The sequence below is a fragment of the Nomascus leucogenys genome, chromosome 18 (genome assembly GCF_006542625.1).
Source record: "Nomascus leucogenys isolate Asia chromosome 18, Asia_NLE_v1, whole genome shotgun sequence".
NCBI lineage: Eukaryota > Metazoa > Chordata > Mammalia > Primates > Hylobatidae > Nomascus > Nomascus leucogenys.
This window is the reverse complement of record NC_044398.1, coordinates 87,463,538-87,482,832: the sequence shown is the minus strand read 5'-3', so window position 1 is coordinate 87,482,832 and position 19,295 is coordinate 87,463,538. Positions and strand designations below refer to the sequence as shown.

General features: G+C 48.6%; 1 protein-coding gene across 1 annotated transcript in view; it reads left to right on the top strand.

Annotated features, from left to right (window-relative positions):
• ABCC1 (ATP binding cassette subfamily C member 1) overlaps window positions 1–19,295 on the top strand; it is a 150,016-nt gene that overhangs the window by 70,744 nt on the left and 59,977 nt on the right. The window contains exons 13-15 of the mRNA XM_030798043.1: window positions 8,425–8,512; window positions 13,128–13,203; window positions 16,131–16,257. Of these exons, the coding sequence (XP_030653903.1) occupies window positions 8,425–8,512; window positions 13,128–13,203; window positions 16,131–16,257 (291 nt within the window). The remainder of the gene's footprint in view (window positions 1–8,424; window positions 8,513–13,127; window positions 13,204–16,130; window positions 16,258–19,295) is intronic.

Below are 19,295 nucleotides of genomic sequence, written 5' to 3'. Positions count from 1 at the left end.
CTCGGCCTCCCAAAGTGCTGGGATTGCAGGCGTGAGCCACCACGCCCAGTCAGACCTTGTCATTTTGTGCTTGTACCCCCAAAGCATAGGGAACTTGGCAAATGGTTCATGCTCCGTAAATATATGTAGGTAAATGAATAAATACATGAATGAATGAGAGGTTGAAATAAATCATATTAGTTAGGAACTGTCTTGCAAATGAAGAAACGTAGCTTAAATCAACTAGAGTAAGAGAAGAGGGGGATTTTTGAGTCATAAAACTGAAAAGTCTAGAAAAAGACTTTCAAGCATGAATGGGGTTCCAGGCATAGCTGGATCTAGGAGTTCCCAAGATAATGTTGGGAATAACAACATCTCTGACTCTCAGCTCTGTTTTCTTGATGGTGGTTTCTTTATTAGCTGGCAGTTTCCTGATCATCCTGTCACCTCAGCAACCTCTGTGAACAGACAGTCTTACTCTTTTCCCCAATAGTTCCTGCAAAGCTATGGGATTGAGTCTCATTGGTTGTGGTTGATCACATGCTTCTTCCTGAGCCAGTCACTGAGCCCAGGGAGATAGGATGCTTGGGTCAGCCAGGGCTGGGTCATGTCTTTCAGGGCTTGGGGCCAAGGTAGGGGTTGAGGGAGGAGGAGGTTCATCTGTGGCTGAAGCTCATAGGTTGAGATTGGGAGAAGTTCAGTTCCCCCAGAGAAAATTGCGTGTTGCCATAAACAGAGCAATAGATGCCAGGCAGGCAGTAAGAGCAGATAACTGCACACAGGGCATCAGGATTTTTAGGGGGTGGGCTGGAGTGTAGGGGTTCCGTTCATTGGTTTTCCACGTTTCTCAGAAAAGGCACCTAGGGGACAGGTGTTCCTCACTGTGTATGAAGGACTTTTGCACCCTTGACCCTCGCCTATTACAAGGCGAACTCCAGTCTCCTCCTGCCTGGAGCCCCAGTCATTGTGCCCATCCTACCAGCCTCTTCAGATTTCCAAACACTGCCTGTAGGGAGCCTGTTAAAGCCTGTGCTTCCACTAGACTGTGCGTCTCAGGGTTGCCAAGCCCTCCTCAGTCCCCAGCGCATAATGGGTGCTCAGTTAATAACTGAGGGGTGGATGGCTAGATGACTTCTTCCTCCTGGAGAAGCCAGGACCATGGACCTGAAAGGGGCTGCGTGATGTCCTGTCCCCTCTCTGTGTGTGCCCTGTGCTGCCAGCAGCCGGCATCGATTGGTACTTGGCTCACCAAGGGGGCTGGTACGTTTTGGTGGTGAGATGCCTGAGGCCTGGTTTGCTTCACTGCTGAAGAGACACCTCTGATGTGCTCTTCTGCCCTCAGGCAAATTCACCTACCCCTTCCCCACCCATTTATCCACTCCTACCCATCCATCATCTACCCAGCAGACATTCACTGAGCGCCATGATCTGGGCTCTGTCTTAGGCTCTGACAATACAGCAGCGAATACTACAAGTAATAATCTCCAGTCATGGAACATTCATTTTCACAGAGAGAGACAGACAAGGAACAACAGGCACAATAAATAAAACCTAGTGCTAGAGAAAGCCATCCTAAGTGCTATAGGAAGAAAAGAGTCAGGGCTTTGTAATAGGAGCAGCTTGCAGTTTTAAGTACGGTGGTCCAGGCTCACTGAGAAGGTGACACTTGAGGAAAGACTAGATGGAGGTAAAGAGGCCAACCAGGGAGTAGCAAGAGCACGTGCAAAGGCCCTGGGGCATTACTGTGCCCATTCGTAGGTGGGATAATCATGGAGGCTGAAACAGTGGGAGTGAGGGGAGAGTGACAGATGAGGCCAAATGAGGTACAGGGAAGGGACTTTACAAATCAGCTGGGCCCTGGGATCTGAGTCAGCACTTTGACTTCTACACTAAAAAATAGGTTGACTTTGGAGAGGTACTTTTTTAAAAATTACTTGTTTGGAGATGGGGGCCTCACTCTGTTACCCAGGCTGGTGTGGGGGCACAGTTATAGCTCACTGCAGCTTTGACCTCCTGGGCTCAAATGATTCTCCTGTCTCAGCCTCCCTAGTAGCTAGGACTACAGGTGCATGCCACTATGCCTGACTTATTATTGTTTTGAGATGGAGTCTTGCTCTGTCGCCCACGCTGGAGTGCAGTGGCACAATCTTGGCTCATTGCAACCTCCACCTCCCGGGTTAAAGTGATTTTCCTACCTCACCCTCCCTGGTAGCTGGGACTATGGGCACACGCCACCACACCCGGCTAATTTTTGTATTTTTAGTAGACACAGGGTTTTGCCCTGTCGGACAGACTGGTCTTGAACTCCTGACCTCAGGTGATCCACCTGCCTTGGCCTCCCAACATGCTGGGCTTACAGGCATGAGCCATTGAGCCCAGCCACCTGGCTTATTTTTTAAAAAATTTTGTAGAAACACAGCCTTGCTCTTTTGTCCCGGCTCAGCTCGCACTTCTGGCCTAAAGTGATCCTCCCTCCTCGGCCTCGTAAAGCATTTGGATTACAGGCATGGACTACCATGCGTATTGAAATTTATTTTTTTAATGGAGATATAATTCACCATTTAAAAGTGTGCAATTCAGTGGTTTTTTTGTGTAGGCGGTGTGAAGGTCACCCAGTGGGTTTTTGTATAGGCGGTGTGAAGGTCACCCAGTGGGTTTCTGTGTAGGTGGTGTGAAGGTCACCCAGTGGGTTTGTGTGTAGGTGGTGTGAAGGTCACCCAGTGGGTTTCTGTGTAGGCGGTGTGAAGGTCACCCAGTGGGTTTTTGTGTAGGCGGTGTGAAGGTCACCCAGTGGGTTTCTGTGTAGGCGGTGTGAAGGTCACCCAGTGGGTTTTTGTGTAGGTGGTGTGAAGGTCACCCAGTGGGTTTGTGTGTAGGTGGTGTGAAGGTCACGCAGTGGGTTTTTGTATAAGCAGTGTGAAGGTCACCCAGTGGGTTTGTTGTATAAATGATACGACAGTCACCACTAATTCCAGGACATTTTCATTACCCCAGAAGGATGCCTTGTACCTGTTATCACTTGCTCCCCAAACCTTCCATTCCGTCTCAGGCAACCACTAATCTGCTTTCTGTCTGTCTCTATTTATCTACTCTGGACGTTGCATATAAATGGAATCAAACAACAGGTGGCCTTTTCTGACTGCTTCTTTCTTTCTTTTTTTTTTTTTTTGTGAGACGAAGTTTCTCTCTTGTTTCCCACCTGGAGTTCAATGGCATGACCTTGCCTCACTACAACGTTTGCCTCCTAGGTTCAAGCGGTTCTCCTGCCTCAGCCTCCTGAGTAGGTGGGATTACAGGCATGCACCACCACTCCTGGCTAAGTTTCTCCATGTTGGTCAGGCTGGTCTGGAACTCCCGACCTCAGGTGATCCGACCGCCTCAGCCTCCCAAAGTGCTGGGATTTCAGGTGTGAGCCATCCCACCTGGCCATCTGACTGGTTTCTTAGCGTGATGTTTTCAAGGTTTATCCATGTTTTAGCATGTATAAGAATTTCACTCCTTTTTATGGTTGAATAGTCTATCATGTAGATACATGTAGACCCTTTTGAGTAAAGAATATCTCTGGGCCGGGCATGGTGGCTCACACCTGTAATCCCAGTATTTTGGGAGGCCGAGGCAGACGGATCACTTGAGGCCAGGAGCTCAAGACCAGCCTGACCAACATGGCGAAACCCCATCTCTACTAAGAAAAGTACAAAAAATTAGCCGGGTGTGGTGGTGGGCACCATAATTCCAGCTACTTGGAGACTGAGGCATGAGAATCGTTTGACCCCGGGAGGCAGGGGTTGCAGTGAACTGCGATCGCACCACTGCACTCCATCTTGTGCAAAAGAATGAGACTGTGTCTCAAAAAAAAAAAAAAAAAAAAGTGTCTTTAGATAAGATGTCAGTGTTTCGTTACCTCTTAGAAGATGGGAGCCAGGATGGCTGCGGTGGCTCATGCCTGTAATCCGAGCACTTTAGGTGGCCGAGGCAGGCAGATGGCCTGAGCCCAGGTGTTCGAGAACAGTCTAGGAAGCATAGGGAGACCCAGTCTCTACAAAAATAAAAAAATTAGCTGGGGATGGTGGTATGCGCCTGTAGTCCTAGCTACTCGGGAGGGTGAGGTGGGAGGAATGCTTGGGCCTGGGGGGTCGAGGCTGTGGTAAGCCATGATTGCACCGCTGCACCCAGGGATCATGTGTCCCTGTCGTTTTGAGCACCTTGCCTCCCTCTTGACATTGGAGCCTGGAAAATTTCTGTGCCATGGCTCAGCGTCATCTGTCTTGTTAATGTCAGAGCCAGAACACGAACCAACTCTGGCTGCCCATGGGACTGGGCTCTTGCTTGTGGGACCACATTAATAGATTCCTTGGAAGAATGATCTAAGGAATTTGGACCAAATCTTGTAACAAGAAATAAAAGCAGCTGCCATCTGTTGAGTTTTACTGTGCTTGGGCCCTGTGCAAATAAGCACCCTACATAAGCGCCAACAGCCCTTAAAAGCCTATCATGACTTCCATTTCATAGATGAGAAAATAGGGGCTCGCCTGGAGAGGTGAAATAACCAGGGTCCCACAGCGGATATATGGCAAAGTGTATGGTTTTTATTTTTAAGCTGTATGACCTTCCAGGAAGTAGCAATGAAATGGCAGTGCTGAGACCCTGAAAATACATGGGACGATGGCCAGATGGCAGGGCTCTTTGGGTAGAGTGGGAGAGGCAGCTCCCTTGAATGGTGAGAGGGAGGAGCCAGGTGGCCACCTAGATGGAAGATGGTTTCAGGCAGAGGAAATGGCAGGGGCAAAGGCCTGGCTTGGGGATTGTGCTTGGTGCTTTTGGGGAATACTAAGAATGCCCCTCTAGGACATCGCTGAGAAAGTTGATGGGAGAGGCCAGCTCTTTGGGCTCCTCCTGGTCGTTGATTTATCCAGTTCATTCCTGGAGTGTTTAGTGAACACCTGCTACGTGCCAGATGCTGCCCCAGGTTTTTCCACGAGCTCCAGCAGCCGGTCAGTTGCGGCCACCTGGGGAGGGCCCGAGCGCGTCCCCAGGGCCTGTCACTGCTCCTAGGATGATGACTCTCACTCAGGGCACAGCAGTCAGCACCGGGCGTTCTGCTTGCAGGTGGCCCTGTGCACATTTGCTGTCTACGTGACCATTGACAAGAACAACATCCTGGATGCCCAGACAGCCTTCGTGTCTTTGGCCTTGTTCAACATCCTCCGGTTTCCCCTGAACATTCTCCCCATGGTCATCAGCAGCATCGTGCAGGTACAGGGGGAAGCTGGGGCGACTTCCGAGAGGGGGCCTTGGGGTTCTAGGCCGCAAAAGCATGGAAGTGCCCCTGAGCGCAGCTTCTAGATCACACTCCAGATCGGGCTCCATGAGGCCCGGACCAAGGCTGCCATGCTTTTGTCTGGTCATGCCCGAAAGAAAGAAAATGCATTTGACTTCTTGACAGAGAACTCACCCTTGAGTATATGAATCAAGTTTAATGCAGCAAGGCTTTCCCATGCTCTGGAAGAATCTTCCTGAAATACTGTTTTCTCTTCTGCTATTCCTCCTCGTATCCTTTTTTTCAAAAATGTAGCTCTTGTCTGACTTGATTGATTTTACAACCCATTGATAGGTCTTGACCACCCACGCTTTGAGAAACCCCAACCTTACAGCTGGGTGCGGTGGCTCACGCCTGTAATCCCACCACTTTGGGAGGCTGAGGCGGGTGGATCACCTGAGGTCAAGAGTTTGAGACCAGCCTGGCCAACATGGTGCAACCTCATCTCTACTAAAAATACAAAAATCAGCCAGGTGTGGTGGCGGGTCCCTGTAATCCCAGCTACTCGGAAGGCTGAGGCAGGAGAATTGCTTGAGCCCAGGAGGAAGAGGTTGCAGTGAGCCAAGATTGTGCCATTGCACTCCAGTCTGGGTGACACAGCAAAAACTCCATCTCAGAATAAAAAAAATAAAAAGAAAAACCCCAACCTTATGGCTAGGCATGGTGGCAGATGCCTGTAATCCTGGCGCTTTGGGAAGCGAAGGCAGGTGGATCTCTGAAGCTTAGGAGTTTGAGACTAGCCTGGGCAATATGGTAAAACCCTGTCTGTACAAAAAAAAAAAATACATATATATATGTATATGTGTATATATATACACACATATATTTGAAAATTAGCCAGGCATGGTGATGTGCCCCTGTACTCCCAGCTACTCAGGAGGCTGAGGTGGGAGGATCAGCTGAGCTTGGGAAGTTGAGGCTGCAGGGAGTCATAGTCACACGACTACACTCCAGCCTGGGTGAAGGGAGTAAGACGCTGTTTTTTTTGTTTTTGTTTTCTTTTTTTTTTTTTTAAACAATGTAGACCCTGTAGAATCTCTAAAATTCCTGCCATTGACTGTGTAAGGAGGGGTGGCTTTCTGTTTTGTCACACTTGGGCACTGTTGGAAGCTCCTGTTACTTTTCTGCTCTATTTCCACATTCTTTTTCCGAGCATTGCAAACACCCATTTTGAAAACTCCATTTTAACTACATAGACAAATCAACCTTAAAATTTGGTGGTACAACGCTGATTGCAGGCTTCGTCAAAAACAAAAAAAATCCATTTTGTTATGAAAAATGTCAAGTGTACACAGAAGTAGAATAGCTTAAAGCTTGTAAACTGGTATTAAAAAAAAAAAGAAAAAGAATAAAAGCCAGGCATGAGGGCTCACACCTGCAATCCCAGCACTTTGGGAGACCAAGGCAGGTGGATCAGCTGAGGTCAGGAGTTCGAGACCAGCCTGGCCAACATGGGGAAACCCTGTCTCTACTAAAAATACAAAAATTAGCCAGATGTGGCGGTGAGTGCCTGTAATCCCAGCTAATTTGGAGGCTGAGGCACGAGAATTGCTTGAACCTGGGAGGTGGAGGTTGCGGAGGTTGCAGTGAGCCAAGATCGCACCACTGCACTCCAGCCTGGGCGACTGAGTGAGACTCAGTCTCCAAAAAAGGAAATAATACACCATGAACCCCATGTACACATCACTCAGATTCAACATCAGCATTTTTTGGCTGGACGAATTGGCTCACGCCTGTAATCCCAGCACTGTGGGAGGCTGAGGTGGTAGGATTGCTTCAGCCCAGGAGTTCAAAATCAGCCTGGGCAACGTAATGAGACCCCTACTCTACAAAAAACAACAAAATGGGTGTGGGGTGCACGCCTGCAGTGGCTACGTGGGAGGCTGAGGCAGGAGGATGGCTTGAGCCTAGGAGTTTGAGGCTGCAGTGAGTTATGTTTGCACCACTGCACTCCAGACTGGGCAACAGAGCAAGACTCTGTCTCAAATAGAGAAACCAAGGCTGGGCACAGTGGCTCACGCCTGTAATCCCAGCACTTTGGGAGGCTGAGGCAGGAGAATGGTGTGAACGCGGGAGGTGGAGCTTGCAGTGAGCCGAGATTGCGCCACTGCACTCCAGCCTGGGTGACAGAGCGAGACTCCGTCTCAAAAACAAAGAACAAATAAACAAAAAAACCCAAAACATTTTGCCACAGTTGATTTATCTCATCCTTTTTCAGTATCCCTCCCTTGTCCCTTTGCCTTCATTTGTTTTTAATTCTAAACTCTGCTATCTATCCCTTCATTCTTTCCTTTCTTTGCCAAATAATTTTAAAGCAAATCTCAGACCCTTTACATTCTACCCACAAATACTTCAGGGTGCATTTCTTCCTACATACTATAACACCGTCATCATGTCTAGGCAAACTAACAATAAGTTTTTACAATAATACTCAGCCCATATCCAAGTTTTCTGGAGTATCTCAGAAATGCCTGTCCCATTGGGCTGTTTGAATTGGCTCTGTTGCATTTGCTGTTATGTTTCCAGAGTCCCTTTTCCACCAGGCGTCTGCTCTTTTCTTCTTTTATTTTTATTTTTATTTATTTATTTTTTGAGACGGAGCCTCACTCTGTCACCCAGGCTGGAGTGCAGTGGCATGATCTTGGCTCACTGCAACCTCCGCCTTCCCAGGTTCAGGTGATTCTTCTTCCTCAGCCTCCCGAGTAGCTGGGATTGCAGGTGCGTGCCACCATGCCAAGCTAATTTTATATATATATTTTTAACAGAGGCAGGGTTTCATCATGTTGGCCAGGCTGGTCTGAAACTCCTGACCTCAAGTGATCTGCCTGCCTCAGCCTCCCAAAGTGCTGGGATTACAGGTTTGAGCTACCAAGCCCAGCCATTTGCCCATTTTTTCTGAAATACCTTTTGTGGGCTTTTAAAACAAAGCAGAACCAAAACCTGTTTCTTTTTTTTTTGTTTTGTTTAATTCTGAAGTATACACTGGTTCTAAGAAATGTGGGACCTTCGGAAATAAGGGAGGGTGGGTGCCCCTCCACACCCAGGAAAACCTCCGAAAGTTAACCTTGGTTTGTTTTGCAGAAATGCTTTTTAAAAATAACTCTTCCCTGCCATTGCTCTCTGTATAGGCGAGTGTCTCCCTCAAACGCCTGAGGATCTTTCTCTCCCATGAGGAGCTGGAACCTGACAGCATCGAGCGACGGCCTGTCAAAGACGGTGTGTGTGTGTTCGTTCGGTCCTGGCTTCTGCAAGTGGCCGCCTTTCCATCTCCCGCTGGGTCCTCCCTACTTGCATTTCTTTCCCTTGGCTCCCTTTGGGTTTGACTCTGCCCAGGCGCTTGTCTGCGAGACCCCGGGGGCAAGGGTTCTGCAGAGCCGGCAGAAGGGAAGGGAAGCCTGGCCTCCTGGGCTTCTGTCCTGTCTTACACTTCCCTGGAGGGTGAAGTTGCACTTGAATTTTTGTTTTCTTGCTGAGGGGCAGCAGCTGCTTGAGGTTTCCCGCAGGGAGTCACTTTCCAAGGCTTTGACCTTGGTTCTATTCTGGGCTAAATGAGGACTCTGGAGGCTGGCCAGCCTCCACCAGTCACAAGCTGTGTAGACTTAGGTCTGAGCCTCAGCTTTATCTAGATAAGGGAAACAAAAGTACCTTTCTTTGGCCGAGTGTTACTTGGATTTTTTTTTTTTTTTTTTTTTTTTTTTTTTTGAGATAGGGTCTCATTCTATTGCCTAGGCTGGAGTGCAGTGGCGCAGTCACAGCTGTCACTGCAGCCTTGATTTCATGGGCTCAGGTGATCCTCTGACCTCAGCCTCCCAAGTAGCTGGAACTACAGGCACACACAGCACCACACTTGGATAATTTTTCAGTATGTTTTGTAGAGACAGGGTTTCGCCATGTTGTCGAGGCCGGTCTCGAACTCCTCAGCTCAAGCAGTCCACCTGCCTCAGCCTCCCAAAGTGCTGGGCTTACAGGCATGAGCCACTTCTCCTGGCCGTTTTTTTTTTTTTTTTTTCCAACATTAAATTTTTTTATTTGGAGAGACAAAGTCTTGCTTTTTTCCTCAAGTTGGTCTTGAACTCCTGGGCTCAAGGATTCCTTTGCCTCAGCCTCCCAAAGTGCTGGGATTACAGATGTGAGCCACTGCACCCGGCCATGCATTTTTATTGGCAGGTTTGTTCGTTTTGTAGCTTGTTAATTTATCGTTTCCCAGCCCCCCCCCCGCCCCCAGCCAGGGACGTTGTTTGTAACCATCTCTCTAGGCACTTAATAATAAATATTAGGCCGAGCACAGTGGCTCACGCCTGTAATCCCAGCACTTCGGGAAGCTGAGGCAGGTGGATCACTTGAGGTCAGGAGTTAGAGACCAGCCTGGCCAACATGGTGAAACCCCGTCTCTACTGAAAATACAAAAATTAGCTGGACATGGTGTTGGGCACCTGTAATCCCAACTACTCGGGAGGCCGAGGCAGGAGAATCACTTGAATCCAGGAGGCGGAGCTTGCAGTGAGCTGAGATCACACCACTGCACTCTAGCCAGGGCAACAGAGCGAGACTCCATCTCAAAAAAAAAAAAATAAATAAATAAATAAATATTAATGGCACTAAGTGCAGTGACACGTTCACTTATAAAGCCCCTGTCATGCACGTTCTGTTCCAAGGATGTCGATGTCCCAACTTGTCCATTACTCACCGTGGCACCCCTGGAGGAGGGTGGTGGAAACCCCCATTTTCCAGATGAAGAAAGTGGTCTCTGAAACTTGCCTGAGATTGCACAGCTGATCAAAAGAAGAACCAGCATTCATACCCACAGCCCGTCAGTAGAGTCCATGCTCTTCCTGGCCATAGGGTGTTGCCTCACTGAGATTTACTGAGCACCTACTATGTGCCAAGCATTGTGGGAAGTGCTCTGTGTGCACTGCCTCATAGACACCCCACCACAGCCCTCTGAAGTTGATTGCATGATTGTCAGCCGTATTTTACAGATGAAAAAGTGAGGCACAGGCTGGGTGCAAGTGGCTCGTACCTATAATCGTAGTACTTTGGGAGGCCAAGGCTGGAGGATTGCTTGAGGCCAGGAGTTTGAGACCACCTTGGGTAATGTAGTGAGACCTTGTCTCTACAAAAATTAAAAAATTCACCAGGCATGGTGGTGCACCTGTAGTCGTAGTTACTTGAGAGGCTGAGGCAGGAGTTACTGGTGGAGCCCAGGAGTTCAAGGCTATAGTGAGCTGTCATCGTGCCACTGTACTCCAGCTTGGGCATCAGAGTGAGACCCTATCTCAAAAAAAAAGAAAGGCACAGAGAAGTTAAGTAACTTGCCTGTGGCTACCCAGCTATGAAGTGGTAGCCCCAGGATTCAAACCCATACAGTCTGGCTCCAGAGTCCAATGAATGTGGTCAGAAGATTGAATGTGTGTAAATGTCGGTTATACCGTGTGAGCTGTGTCTTGCACCTCGCAGGGGCTCTAAAGTCTTGCACTAAAGTATCTTTAGTGGCACCTAAAATGTTTGACACAGCACCTGGTGCATAGAAGATGCCAAACAGATCGTGGGAGTTGTCACATCTCTGGTCAGAGCGAGACGGTCTCAGCATCTTCAGCTCAGCCCCCTGGTGTGGGGTTTCTTATCCTGGGCGCTACTGACGTCTGGAGACACATTGTTCTTTGTGGTTGGGGACTGTCCTGTGCACTGTGGGATGTTGAGCAGCAACCCTGGACTTCTACCCATTAGATACAGTAGTACCCACCCCAATTTTGGCAACCGAAAATGGCTCCAGACATCACCAGATGTGCCTTGAGGGGCACAGTTGCCTCCAGTTGAGAACCGTGGCCCAAGTGGGTGCTGCCTCCCAAAACCCCTGGGCTGTGGTCATCTGGTTTCTGCTGTCCCAGTGTCCCACATCCCCTCACATCATAAGGGAACGATTCCATCTACTCTGGGCTCAAATTTCTCTGCTAAACACAGGCTGAAATTTGAGGTGGCCGGCGGTGGGCGGGGGGTGGTTTCTTGCTACTGAAGTTGTTCACAGCTCAATGGAAGCATCAGGAAACCCCTAGGCCCCTGGGTGCCGCCCGCACTGTAGCCCCTCCTTCCTGCCCTAATAGGGGCCTCCTAGGTGGTTGGACTTTCTGGAATGTTTAGCATGCCCTAGCCAGTGGGGGCCCCCTTGGCTGCTTCCTGCTCCCAAGCTAACCGTTCTCTGCAACCTCTCTCTCTCTAGTGGCTTTTCTTAAATTCCTTAAATAGCAACTCCCAGTTTCCTCATTCCACATCCACTCTTTTAGAAGAGCTGAAGGAGAAAGTTAATTCCTCTGTCTGTAGGTTTTTTGTTTCTTTGATGCATGGAGGAAGTTATTTCTTCATTTGACAACTTAAAAAATATTCCTGTATTAGCTCCAGATGGTCTTAAGGTGGCTCGTAATTCAGAGAGTTGCTTTTCTGTTTTTTCTTTTTCGTTTTTCTTTTCTTTTTTTTTTGAGACAGAGTCTCACTCTATTGCCCAGGCTGGAGTGCAGTGGCACGATCTTGGCTCTCTGCAACCTCTGCCTTGGTTTCAAGCGATTCTCCTGTCTCAGATTCCTGAGTAGCTGTGACTACAGGCATGCACCACCACACCTGGCTAATTTTTGTATTTTTAGTAGAGATGGGGTTTCACCATGTTGGCCAGGCTGGTCTTGAACTTCTGACATGAGGTGATCTGCCCGCCTCGGTCTCCCAAAGTGTTGGGATTACAGGCATGAGCCCCAGCGCCTGGCCTGCTTTTAAGTGAGAGACATGAAGTAAAAGGAAAATAACGGGAAGAAGAGTAAAAGAAGACAGAGGTGCTAGGAGCCTTAGAAGTGTGGAGCTGGCCAGGCACGATGTCTCATACCTGTAATCCCGGCAATTTGGAAGGCCGAGGCAAGCAGATCACTTGAGGCCAAGAGTTCGAGACCAGCCTGAGCAACATGTCAAGACCCCATCTCTACAAAAAATACAAAAAAAATTAGCTGGGTGTGGTGGTGCATATCCTGTAGTCCCAGTTGCTCAGGAGGCTGAAGTGGGAGAATCGCTTGCACCTGGGAGATGGAGGTTGCAGTGAGCTGAGATCGCACCACTGCACTCCAGCCTGGGTGCAGAAGCCAGATCCTGTCTCAGAAGAAGACAGAAACATGGAGCCGGATAACGTGGGCTTTGTCTCCAACAATCTTCCCCTCCCCCGTGCCCTCATACCACACTTCCTGTTCCGTATCCTCTTTTTTTGAGTTTATCGTGATGGGTGTTTTAGAAAGATCCACCTGCGGTGATGTGATGTGTGTAGGGTGGTGTGGCTGGGGGAGGAAGACAGAGGACATGGGGAGAAGGGTGAACGACCTCCCTTTGAACCTCAAGGAGGGCCCAGCGGTCTGATGCAGGCCACCCCAGTGGAGAGAGGTTTGCATGTGGACGCCAGCTGTTTCCCACTGACCTTGGCCACTGCTCGGCCCTCCCAGCTGGAGCTGCCCCGAACCTGCCTGAGAAGGGCCAGGGCGTCGAGAGCACTGAGTAGTTCTTGTGGGGCCCCCGCCTGTGCAGTCATCTCCCGAGATGATCGTCCAGATGGTGCAACTCCATCGTACAAGGACAAAGCTTCTTGCAGTTTCCTTCTCCTTTCTGGGTCTGGGGCTGCCTCCAAAACTGCAGGTTGAGTTTCTTCTTTCAGAACCCGTGGCTGATGTCACCAGATCATAATGCCTAGCGCCATTCGTGTCAAGCGTCTGGGGTTGAGCCACTCAAGCAGAGGAAGAGAGCGTTCTGTTCATGTGGAGTCCCACAGCTCAGCCTGTGCCTGACGTGTTGTCTCTGTGCTTTGTAGGCGGGGGCACGAACAGCATCACCGTGAGGAATGCCACATTCACCTGGGCCAGGGGCGACCCTCCCACGCTGAATGGGTAAGCCGGGATGTGGACACACGTGATGGCATGGAGAGAGCCACAGGGCTTTTGTCAAACGTGGATTTGAATTCCCACCATGCTCCCTCTCTGTGACCTTGAACAACTCACTTTGCCCTTCTAAGACTTAGCTTACCCATCTGGAAAATGGGTGCAGATACACCTGCTTAGGCTGTCGTGAGAAGCAGACACAGAGATGCCTAACACAGAGGATTCCTTGTGATTGTAAGTCACAGCAGCCTTGGACAGCTAGACTTAGACAATACAGGAGATTCTTGGCTTGCATAACTGGGAAGTTCTACTTTCAGGTACGGCGTGATCCAGGGACTCTGCCCTCAGAACTTTCTTCATATTTTCTTTGTTTCACTTTCTCCTGGTCTGCTTTATCCTCATGCATCCTCTCCCCTTGTGATGGCAGATGGTCCCAACTGCTGCCACTGTGTATCCCACTGTTAGGAGAACTGCCTGCTTCTTACTGACCCAGATGGGGTCCTGTGCCCTCTGTGAGGCACTCACTATGCCTTCACGCACTGAGTGTGCTGACTGGCCAGTCTCAGTCAGAGGCTGCAATGCTGCTGAACTCCAGTGCCCCTCAGCTGCCCAGCTCACCCTTTCTTGCCAGCTTTCTACCTGGCACCCCACACCCTACAGTCCTTAGCTTTCCAAAGCACATGATGTCTAGGAAATTGACCTTATCCCCAGGCAACTTGTCAAGCACCTCTCATTTTTTTCTGACCAGAGGCCTTGATCAACAGCTTTTTATGCCCCCTTAAGGAATCCGCAAAACACGGGGGCAGTGCGACCCTTTTAGAGGTTTAGCTCATGCCTGGGTAGCCAAATCACTGCTGTATTTTATCATGTAGGAGACAAACTCTCCAGAGAAAAGAATCTGTAGAAAGCCTGCATTGAAAATTCATGGGGGTACTGCATGTTCAGGAAGTTCTTCCTTATGTCTAAGTTAAATCCTGCCTGCTTCAATTGTAGCTGTTCTGTCTTGTTGAGCTCCACAACTAATCTGTATCTGTGTCCCTTTCCCGACCCAATGGTTTTCCTGTTCCGGTTACCTTCCCCCATGAGCCCCCAGAACCTTTCTCTAACCCTCTTCTCTCGTCGGCCTGTAAGAATATTTCAGTCTCACGTGGACAGTGACAGGTGTTGTCTCACTGGGCTTCCTGCCCACTCAGGCCCCATAATCCATTCCCCTCCCAGCACAGGAACAAAAAGCCTGATGAGTGTCACCATGCAGCAGTGTCATAAGAATGAAACAATCAGTGACAGCAACGACTGTCGGCATTTCCACTAATACTCTGAAATCAGAAAGGCGGCAGTTAAAAAGCACAGAATCCCAGCACTTTGGGAGGCCAAGGTGGGCACATCACCTGCAGTCCAAAGTCTGAGACCAGCCTGGCCAACATGGTGAAACCCTGTCACTACTAAAAATAAAAAAATTAGCTGGGCATGCTGGTGCATGCCTGTAATCCCAGCACTTTGGGAGGCTGAGGCAGGCAGATCACTGGAGGTCAGCAGTTCGAGACCAGCCTGGCCAACATGGGGAAACCCCATCTGTACTAAAAATACAAAAATTAGCTGGATGTGGTGGCACTTGCCTATAATCCCAGCTACTTGGGAGGCTGAGGCACAAGAATCACTTGAACCTAGGAGGCACAGGTTTCAGTGAGCCAAGATCAAGCCACTGTACTCCAGCCTGGGCCATAGAGCGAGACTCTGTCTCAAAAAAATAAATAAATACTTAAGTAACCAAATACAGATAAATAAAAGCACATTCCATATACGTGAGTCCAGCAAAGTCTTGGATGTGCCCTCCCTTCCCTGGGAGGATGGAAACCCTTCTCTGGCTGTGCCCTCGGCAGTGGGAGTGGCCTGGGTTTGACCTGCCCCATTGACAGCTGGTCTTGCTGGGAGAATGCTGAGCTTATTTTATTTTGCTTTCTGCTGTTCGTTAAAGGATGATTTCAATAGAGACATCTTACTGAAATTCAACTCAGATTTATTCATGTCCATTTCCCTTTTCAACCCTTTTGTGGCTCCCGGCTGGCAGAGTTCAGGTGTCTTAGCACAGCATCCTTCCAGGGCATCTTTCAAGGTGCTCCCAGGCCTGGCCACTACCCACCTCAGCGCCATCACTGGTTACACCCTGTGCCTTCACCCCTTTACACCTTTCTCCGGCTCTCCCCATGTTTCCGTGCCTGGGACATGCCTGCTTTTCTGTCAGAGTTTTTTTGTTTTGTTTTGTTTTTTGTTTTTTTGCGAGACAGTGTCTCATGTTCTTGCCTAGGCTGGAGTGCAGTGGCACCATCTCGGCTCACTGTAACCTCCGCCTCTTGGGTTCAAGCGATTCTTGTGCCTCAGCCTCCTGAGTAGCTGGGATCACAGGCCCCTGCCACCGTGCCTGGCTGATTTTTATATTTTTAGTAGAAACAGGGTTTCACCATGTTGGCCAGGCTGGTCTCGAGCTCCTGACCTCGTGATCCGCCCGCCTTGGCCTCCCAAAGTGCTGGGATTACCAGCACTAGCATGAGCTACCATGCCCGGCTCCAGTTTGTCTTGAGGTGTCCTCTCCTTTCAGACCTTGCCTCATGCCCCCAGTGAAGTTTCTGCCCCTCTGAGGGGCAAAAACCGTTCCAGAAGCCCAATGTGACAGGATCCCTGAGGTTGCTCCCTGCCTCTCCTCTCTAAGGGACACCTGTCACCTGCCTCCCACCTGGAGGCCCCCTGAGAGAGGTCACTGAACTGAACTCAGCAGTAGAAATGGAAGGAATGTTGAGGCCTTCAGTGTTTAGTGTGGCCTTGCCTTCTGTCTGTCTTTCTCTTTCTCTACTTGGGGTAAATTGAGGCTCAGTGGCCGCGGCATTAGCCCGGCAGGCCTCATTCAGCGCGGCTGAGCCAGGTGTGTTGTGTCGTTTCAGCATCACCTTCTCCATCCCGGAAGGTGCCTTGGTGGCCGTGGTGGGCCAGGTGGGCTGCGGAAAGTCGTCCCTGCTCTCAGCCCTCTTGGCTGAGATGGACAAAGTGGAGGGGCACGTGGCTATCAAGGTAGGATGAGGACCAGCGGGGAGGGGCAGTGGGGAAGCTGGTGGTCTGAGGAAAAGCTCAGAATGGTGCTGTTTCTTTTGACTGTCCCTGTGCCAGAAGCGAAAGCAGCAACGTCTCTTTTCCTCCTCCTCCTCCTCTATCTTTCTGTCTCTTTCTCTCTCGTTCTTTCTGTTCTGTTCCATGCCGTCCTAGAAGGCAGGATTTTGATATCATTTATTTCCATCTGTCTCCCAGCACTTAAAATAGTGCCCAGTATGTAGTAGGCACTTAATAAATATTTGTTTTGTTATTTCCTTATTAAGCTGTTATTTTATTATTATTATTATCATCATTATTATTTTTTTTTGAGACAGGGTCAGGCTCTATCCCGCAGGCTGGAGTGCAGTGGTGTGATCTCGGCTCACTGCAGCTTCTGTCTCCTGGGTCCAAGCTATTCTCCTGCCTCAGCCTCCCAAGTAGCTAGGATTACAGGCATGTGCCCCCATGCCTACCTAATTTTTATTTTTTTTTTTTAGTAGAGACGGTGTTTTACCATGTTGGCCAGGCTGGTCTCAAACACCTGACCTCAAGTGATCTGCACACCTCTGTCTCCCAAAGTGCTGGGATTACAGGTGCGAGCCACCTCATCTGGCCACTTAATAAATACTTAGTAGACACATGAGGACTCCCTGGTACGCGGCCTGTCTCTCCTTCCCTCGCGTCTCTGCCTGTCACTGAGTGTCTCTTTGTCTGTTTGAGTCTTTTTGGATCGTTCTTTATCTTTATGGATCTCTCTGGGTATCTCTTCTTATAAATGTAACAAAACAATAATGTTCATGTGGTTGGAATATTTTCTCAGAACATTTTTTAAAGGGAACAATTTAAATTTTTAGTGTTGTATTCTTAATATGGGGCTAAAAGAAGACTGCAGTTTTACTGCTTTTAAATACACAGTGTACTTTGAAGTAAGTTGAAATTCCCAAAGAGTCAGCTTAAGAGGCTGCTTTACAAATAAGTCCCACTGGAAATCAACAGCCTTTGTTTGCATTTAGTTCACTCCCCATGAAGGCCTTTTCCTAGTGTAACAATATGTCCCTGGAAGTTTTGCTACCAGCATTTCCAGGAGTGTGGTCTGCAGCCAGCTCATCTTGCAGGACATTTGGGGGGTAAAGAATCCCAGGCTCAAACAAGCGTGGGAAATAACGCATACTCCAGCCTCCTCCCTCTTGGAGACTTATAGTAAACCTTAGCAAGTTAAAGGCTCTGACAAGTCCTGCAAGGAGAAAAAAATCTATTAACTGTTTAACCTCATGTTTCCCAGGTGTACTTGTCTGCACCTCTTTAGTGTCTGTGCAACTGCACATTTGTCTCTTGGAATCTGCCTTTGGGAATGTCAAGTTTATGACATTGTTTGTTGTGGGTTTTTTTTGAGACAGAGTTTTTTTTTGTTGCCCAGGCTGGAGTGCAGTGGTGTGATCTTGACTCACTGCAACCTCTGCCTCCTGGGTTGAACCAATTCTCCTGTCTCAGCCTCTTGAGTAGCTGGGATTATAGGTATCCACCATTACTGCACCGGCTAATTTTTGTATTTTTAGTAAAGACAGGGTTTTACCATGTTTGCCTGGGTAGTCTAGAACTCCTAACCTCAGGTGATCTCCCCATCTCGGCTTCCCAAAGTGCTGGGATTACAGGCGTGAGCCACAACTCCTGGCCTAGTTTATGACATTGTTTTTATTTCAGAGCAAAACCCTTTCTTCGATTATACAGTGCCTTTAGAAAGTATACATTGTGGTTGGGTCCAAATTAATGACCTTTAACTGTTGTTTTAAGAAATGTTTTATCGTTACTTTCAAGTTCCTGCCATAAAATTAGATGAATGAACCGTGAGAGCTAGATTAATGGAAGAAAATTCCAAATCCCGGTGGGATCCACATTGCTTTCTGTTTCCTTAACCCCAGCTTTCTGCTGTCCTGGCACTATTATCATTTCAGGCCAGATGATTATTTTATTATTGGTTGTTTTGCCCAGGTAAGGGGAGTGCTAGAAATGTATATAAAATATTTATCTTTTCCCAAATGTTTTAGTCGGTGTGGTTTGTGTATATTATGTCTGAATTTTCTGTGGGTTCTATGGTAAGGCACCTCTGTTGACGTTTTGGCTTCTTGAAAGTTACGATGTTCAAGTCAGCAGGTTAATTATTTATCTGAGAATGTAGAGTAAGAATGAGGGCACCTGGGACCCGCGGTCAGCTTTGCCCTCTCTAGAATTCCCTTATTCAAGAATCTTCTGGCTGGGCGCAGTGGCTCACACTTGTAATCCCAACACTTTGGGAGGCTGAGGCAGGTTGATCCCCTGAGGTCAGGAGTTTGAGACCAGCCTGACCAGCATGGCAAAACACCGTCTCTACTAAAAATACAAAAATTAGCGAGCCTGGTGGTGTGCGCCTTTAGTCCCAGCTACTCAGGAGGCTGAGGAAGGAGAATCCCTTGAGCCCGGAGGCAGAGATTGCAGTGAGCTGAGATCTTGCCACTGTATTCCAGCCTGGGTGACAACGAGGCTTCGTTTCCAAAAAAAAAAAAAAAAAATCTTCAGGGGCTCCCCTTGCCCTTCTGAAAAAGCCCATGCTCCCCGCCATGTATAGGCCCCCCTGCTGTCCCTGGTGTGTTTTCTGCCAGTCGTTCCCTCATAGGATTGATCTGTGTTCCTGTCACACTGGCCTTTCTGTTCCTTGAATGTGCCAAGTACTTTTCACTTCCAGGCCTTCGCATGTGCTATTCCCTCGGACTTGAATGCTCTTCCCTCTTCTCATGAAACTGACTCATTCTTCACTTTTTGGTTCTTGTCTAAACATATGTTTGAGCTGAGCATGGTGGCTCATGCCTATAATCCCAACACTTCAGGAGGCCAAGGCAGGAGGATCGCTTGAGGCCAGCAGTTCGAGACCAGGCTCGGCAACATGGCGAGATTTTGTTTCTACAAACATAATAAATAGATAGAGAATTTTTTTTTTAACTACCTCAGCATTTTCATTAGCAAAATACACAAAACAAATATCCTTA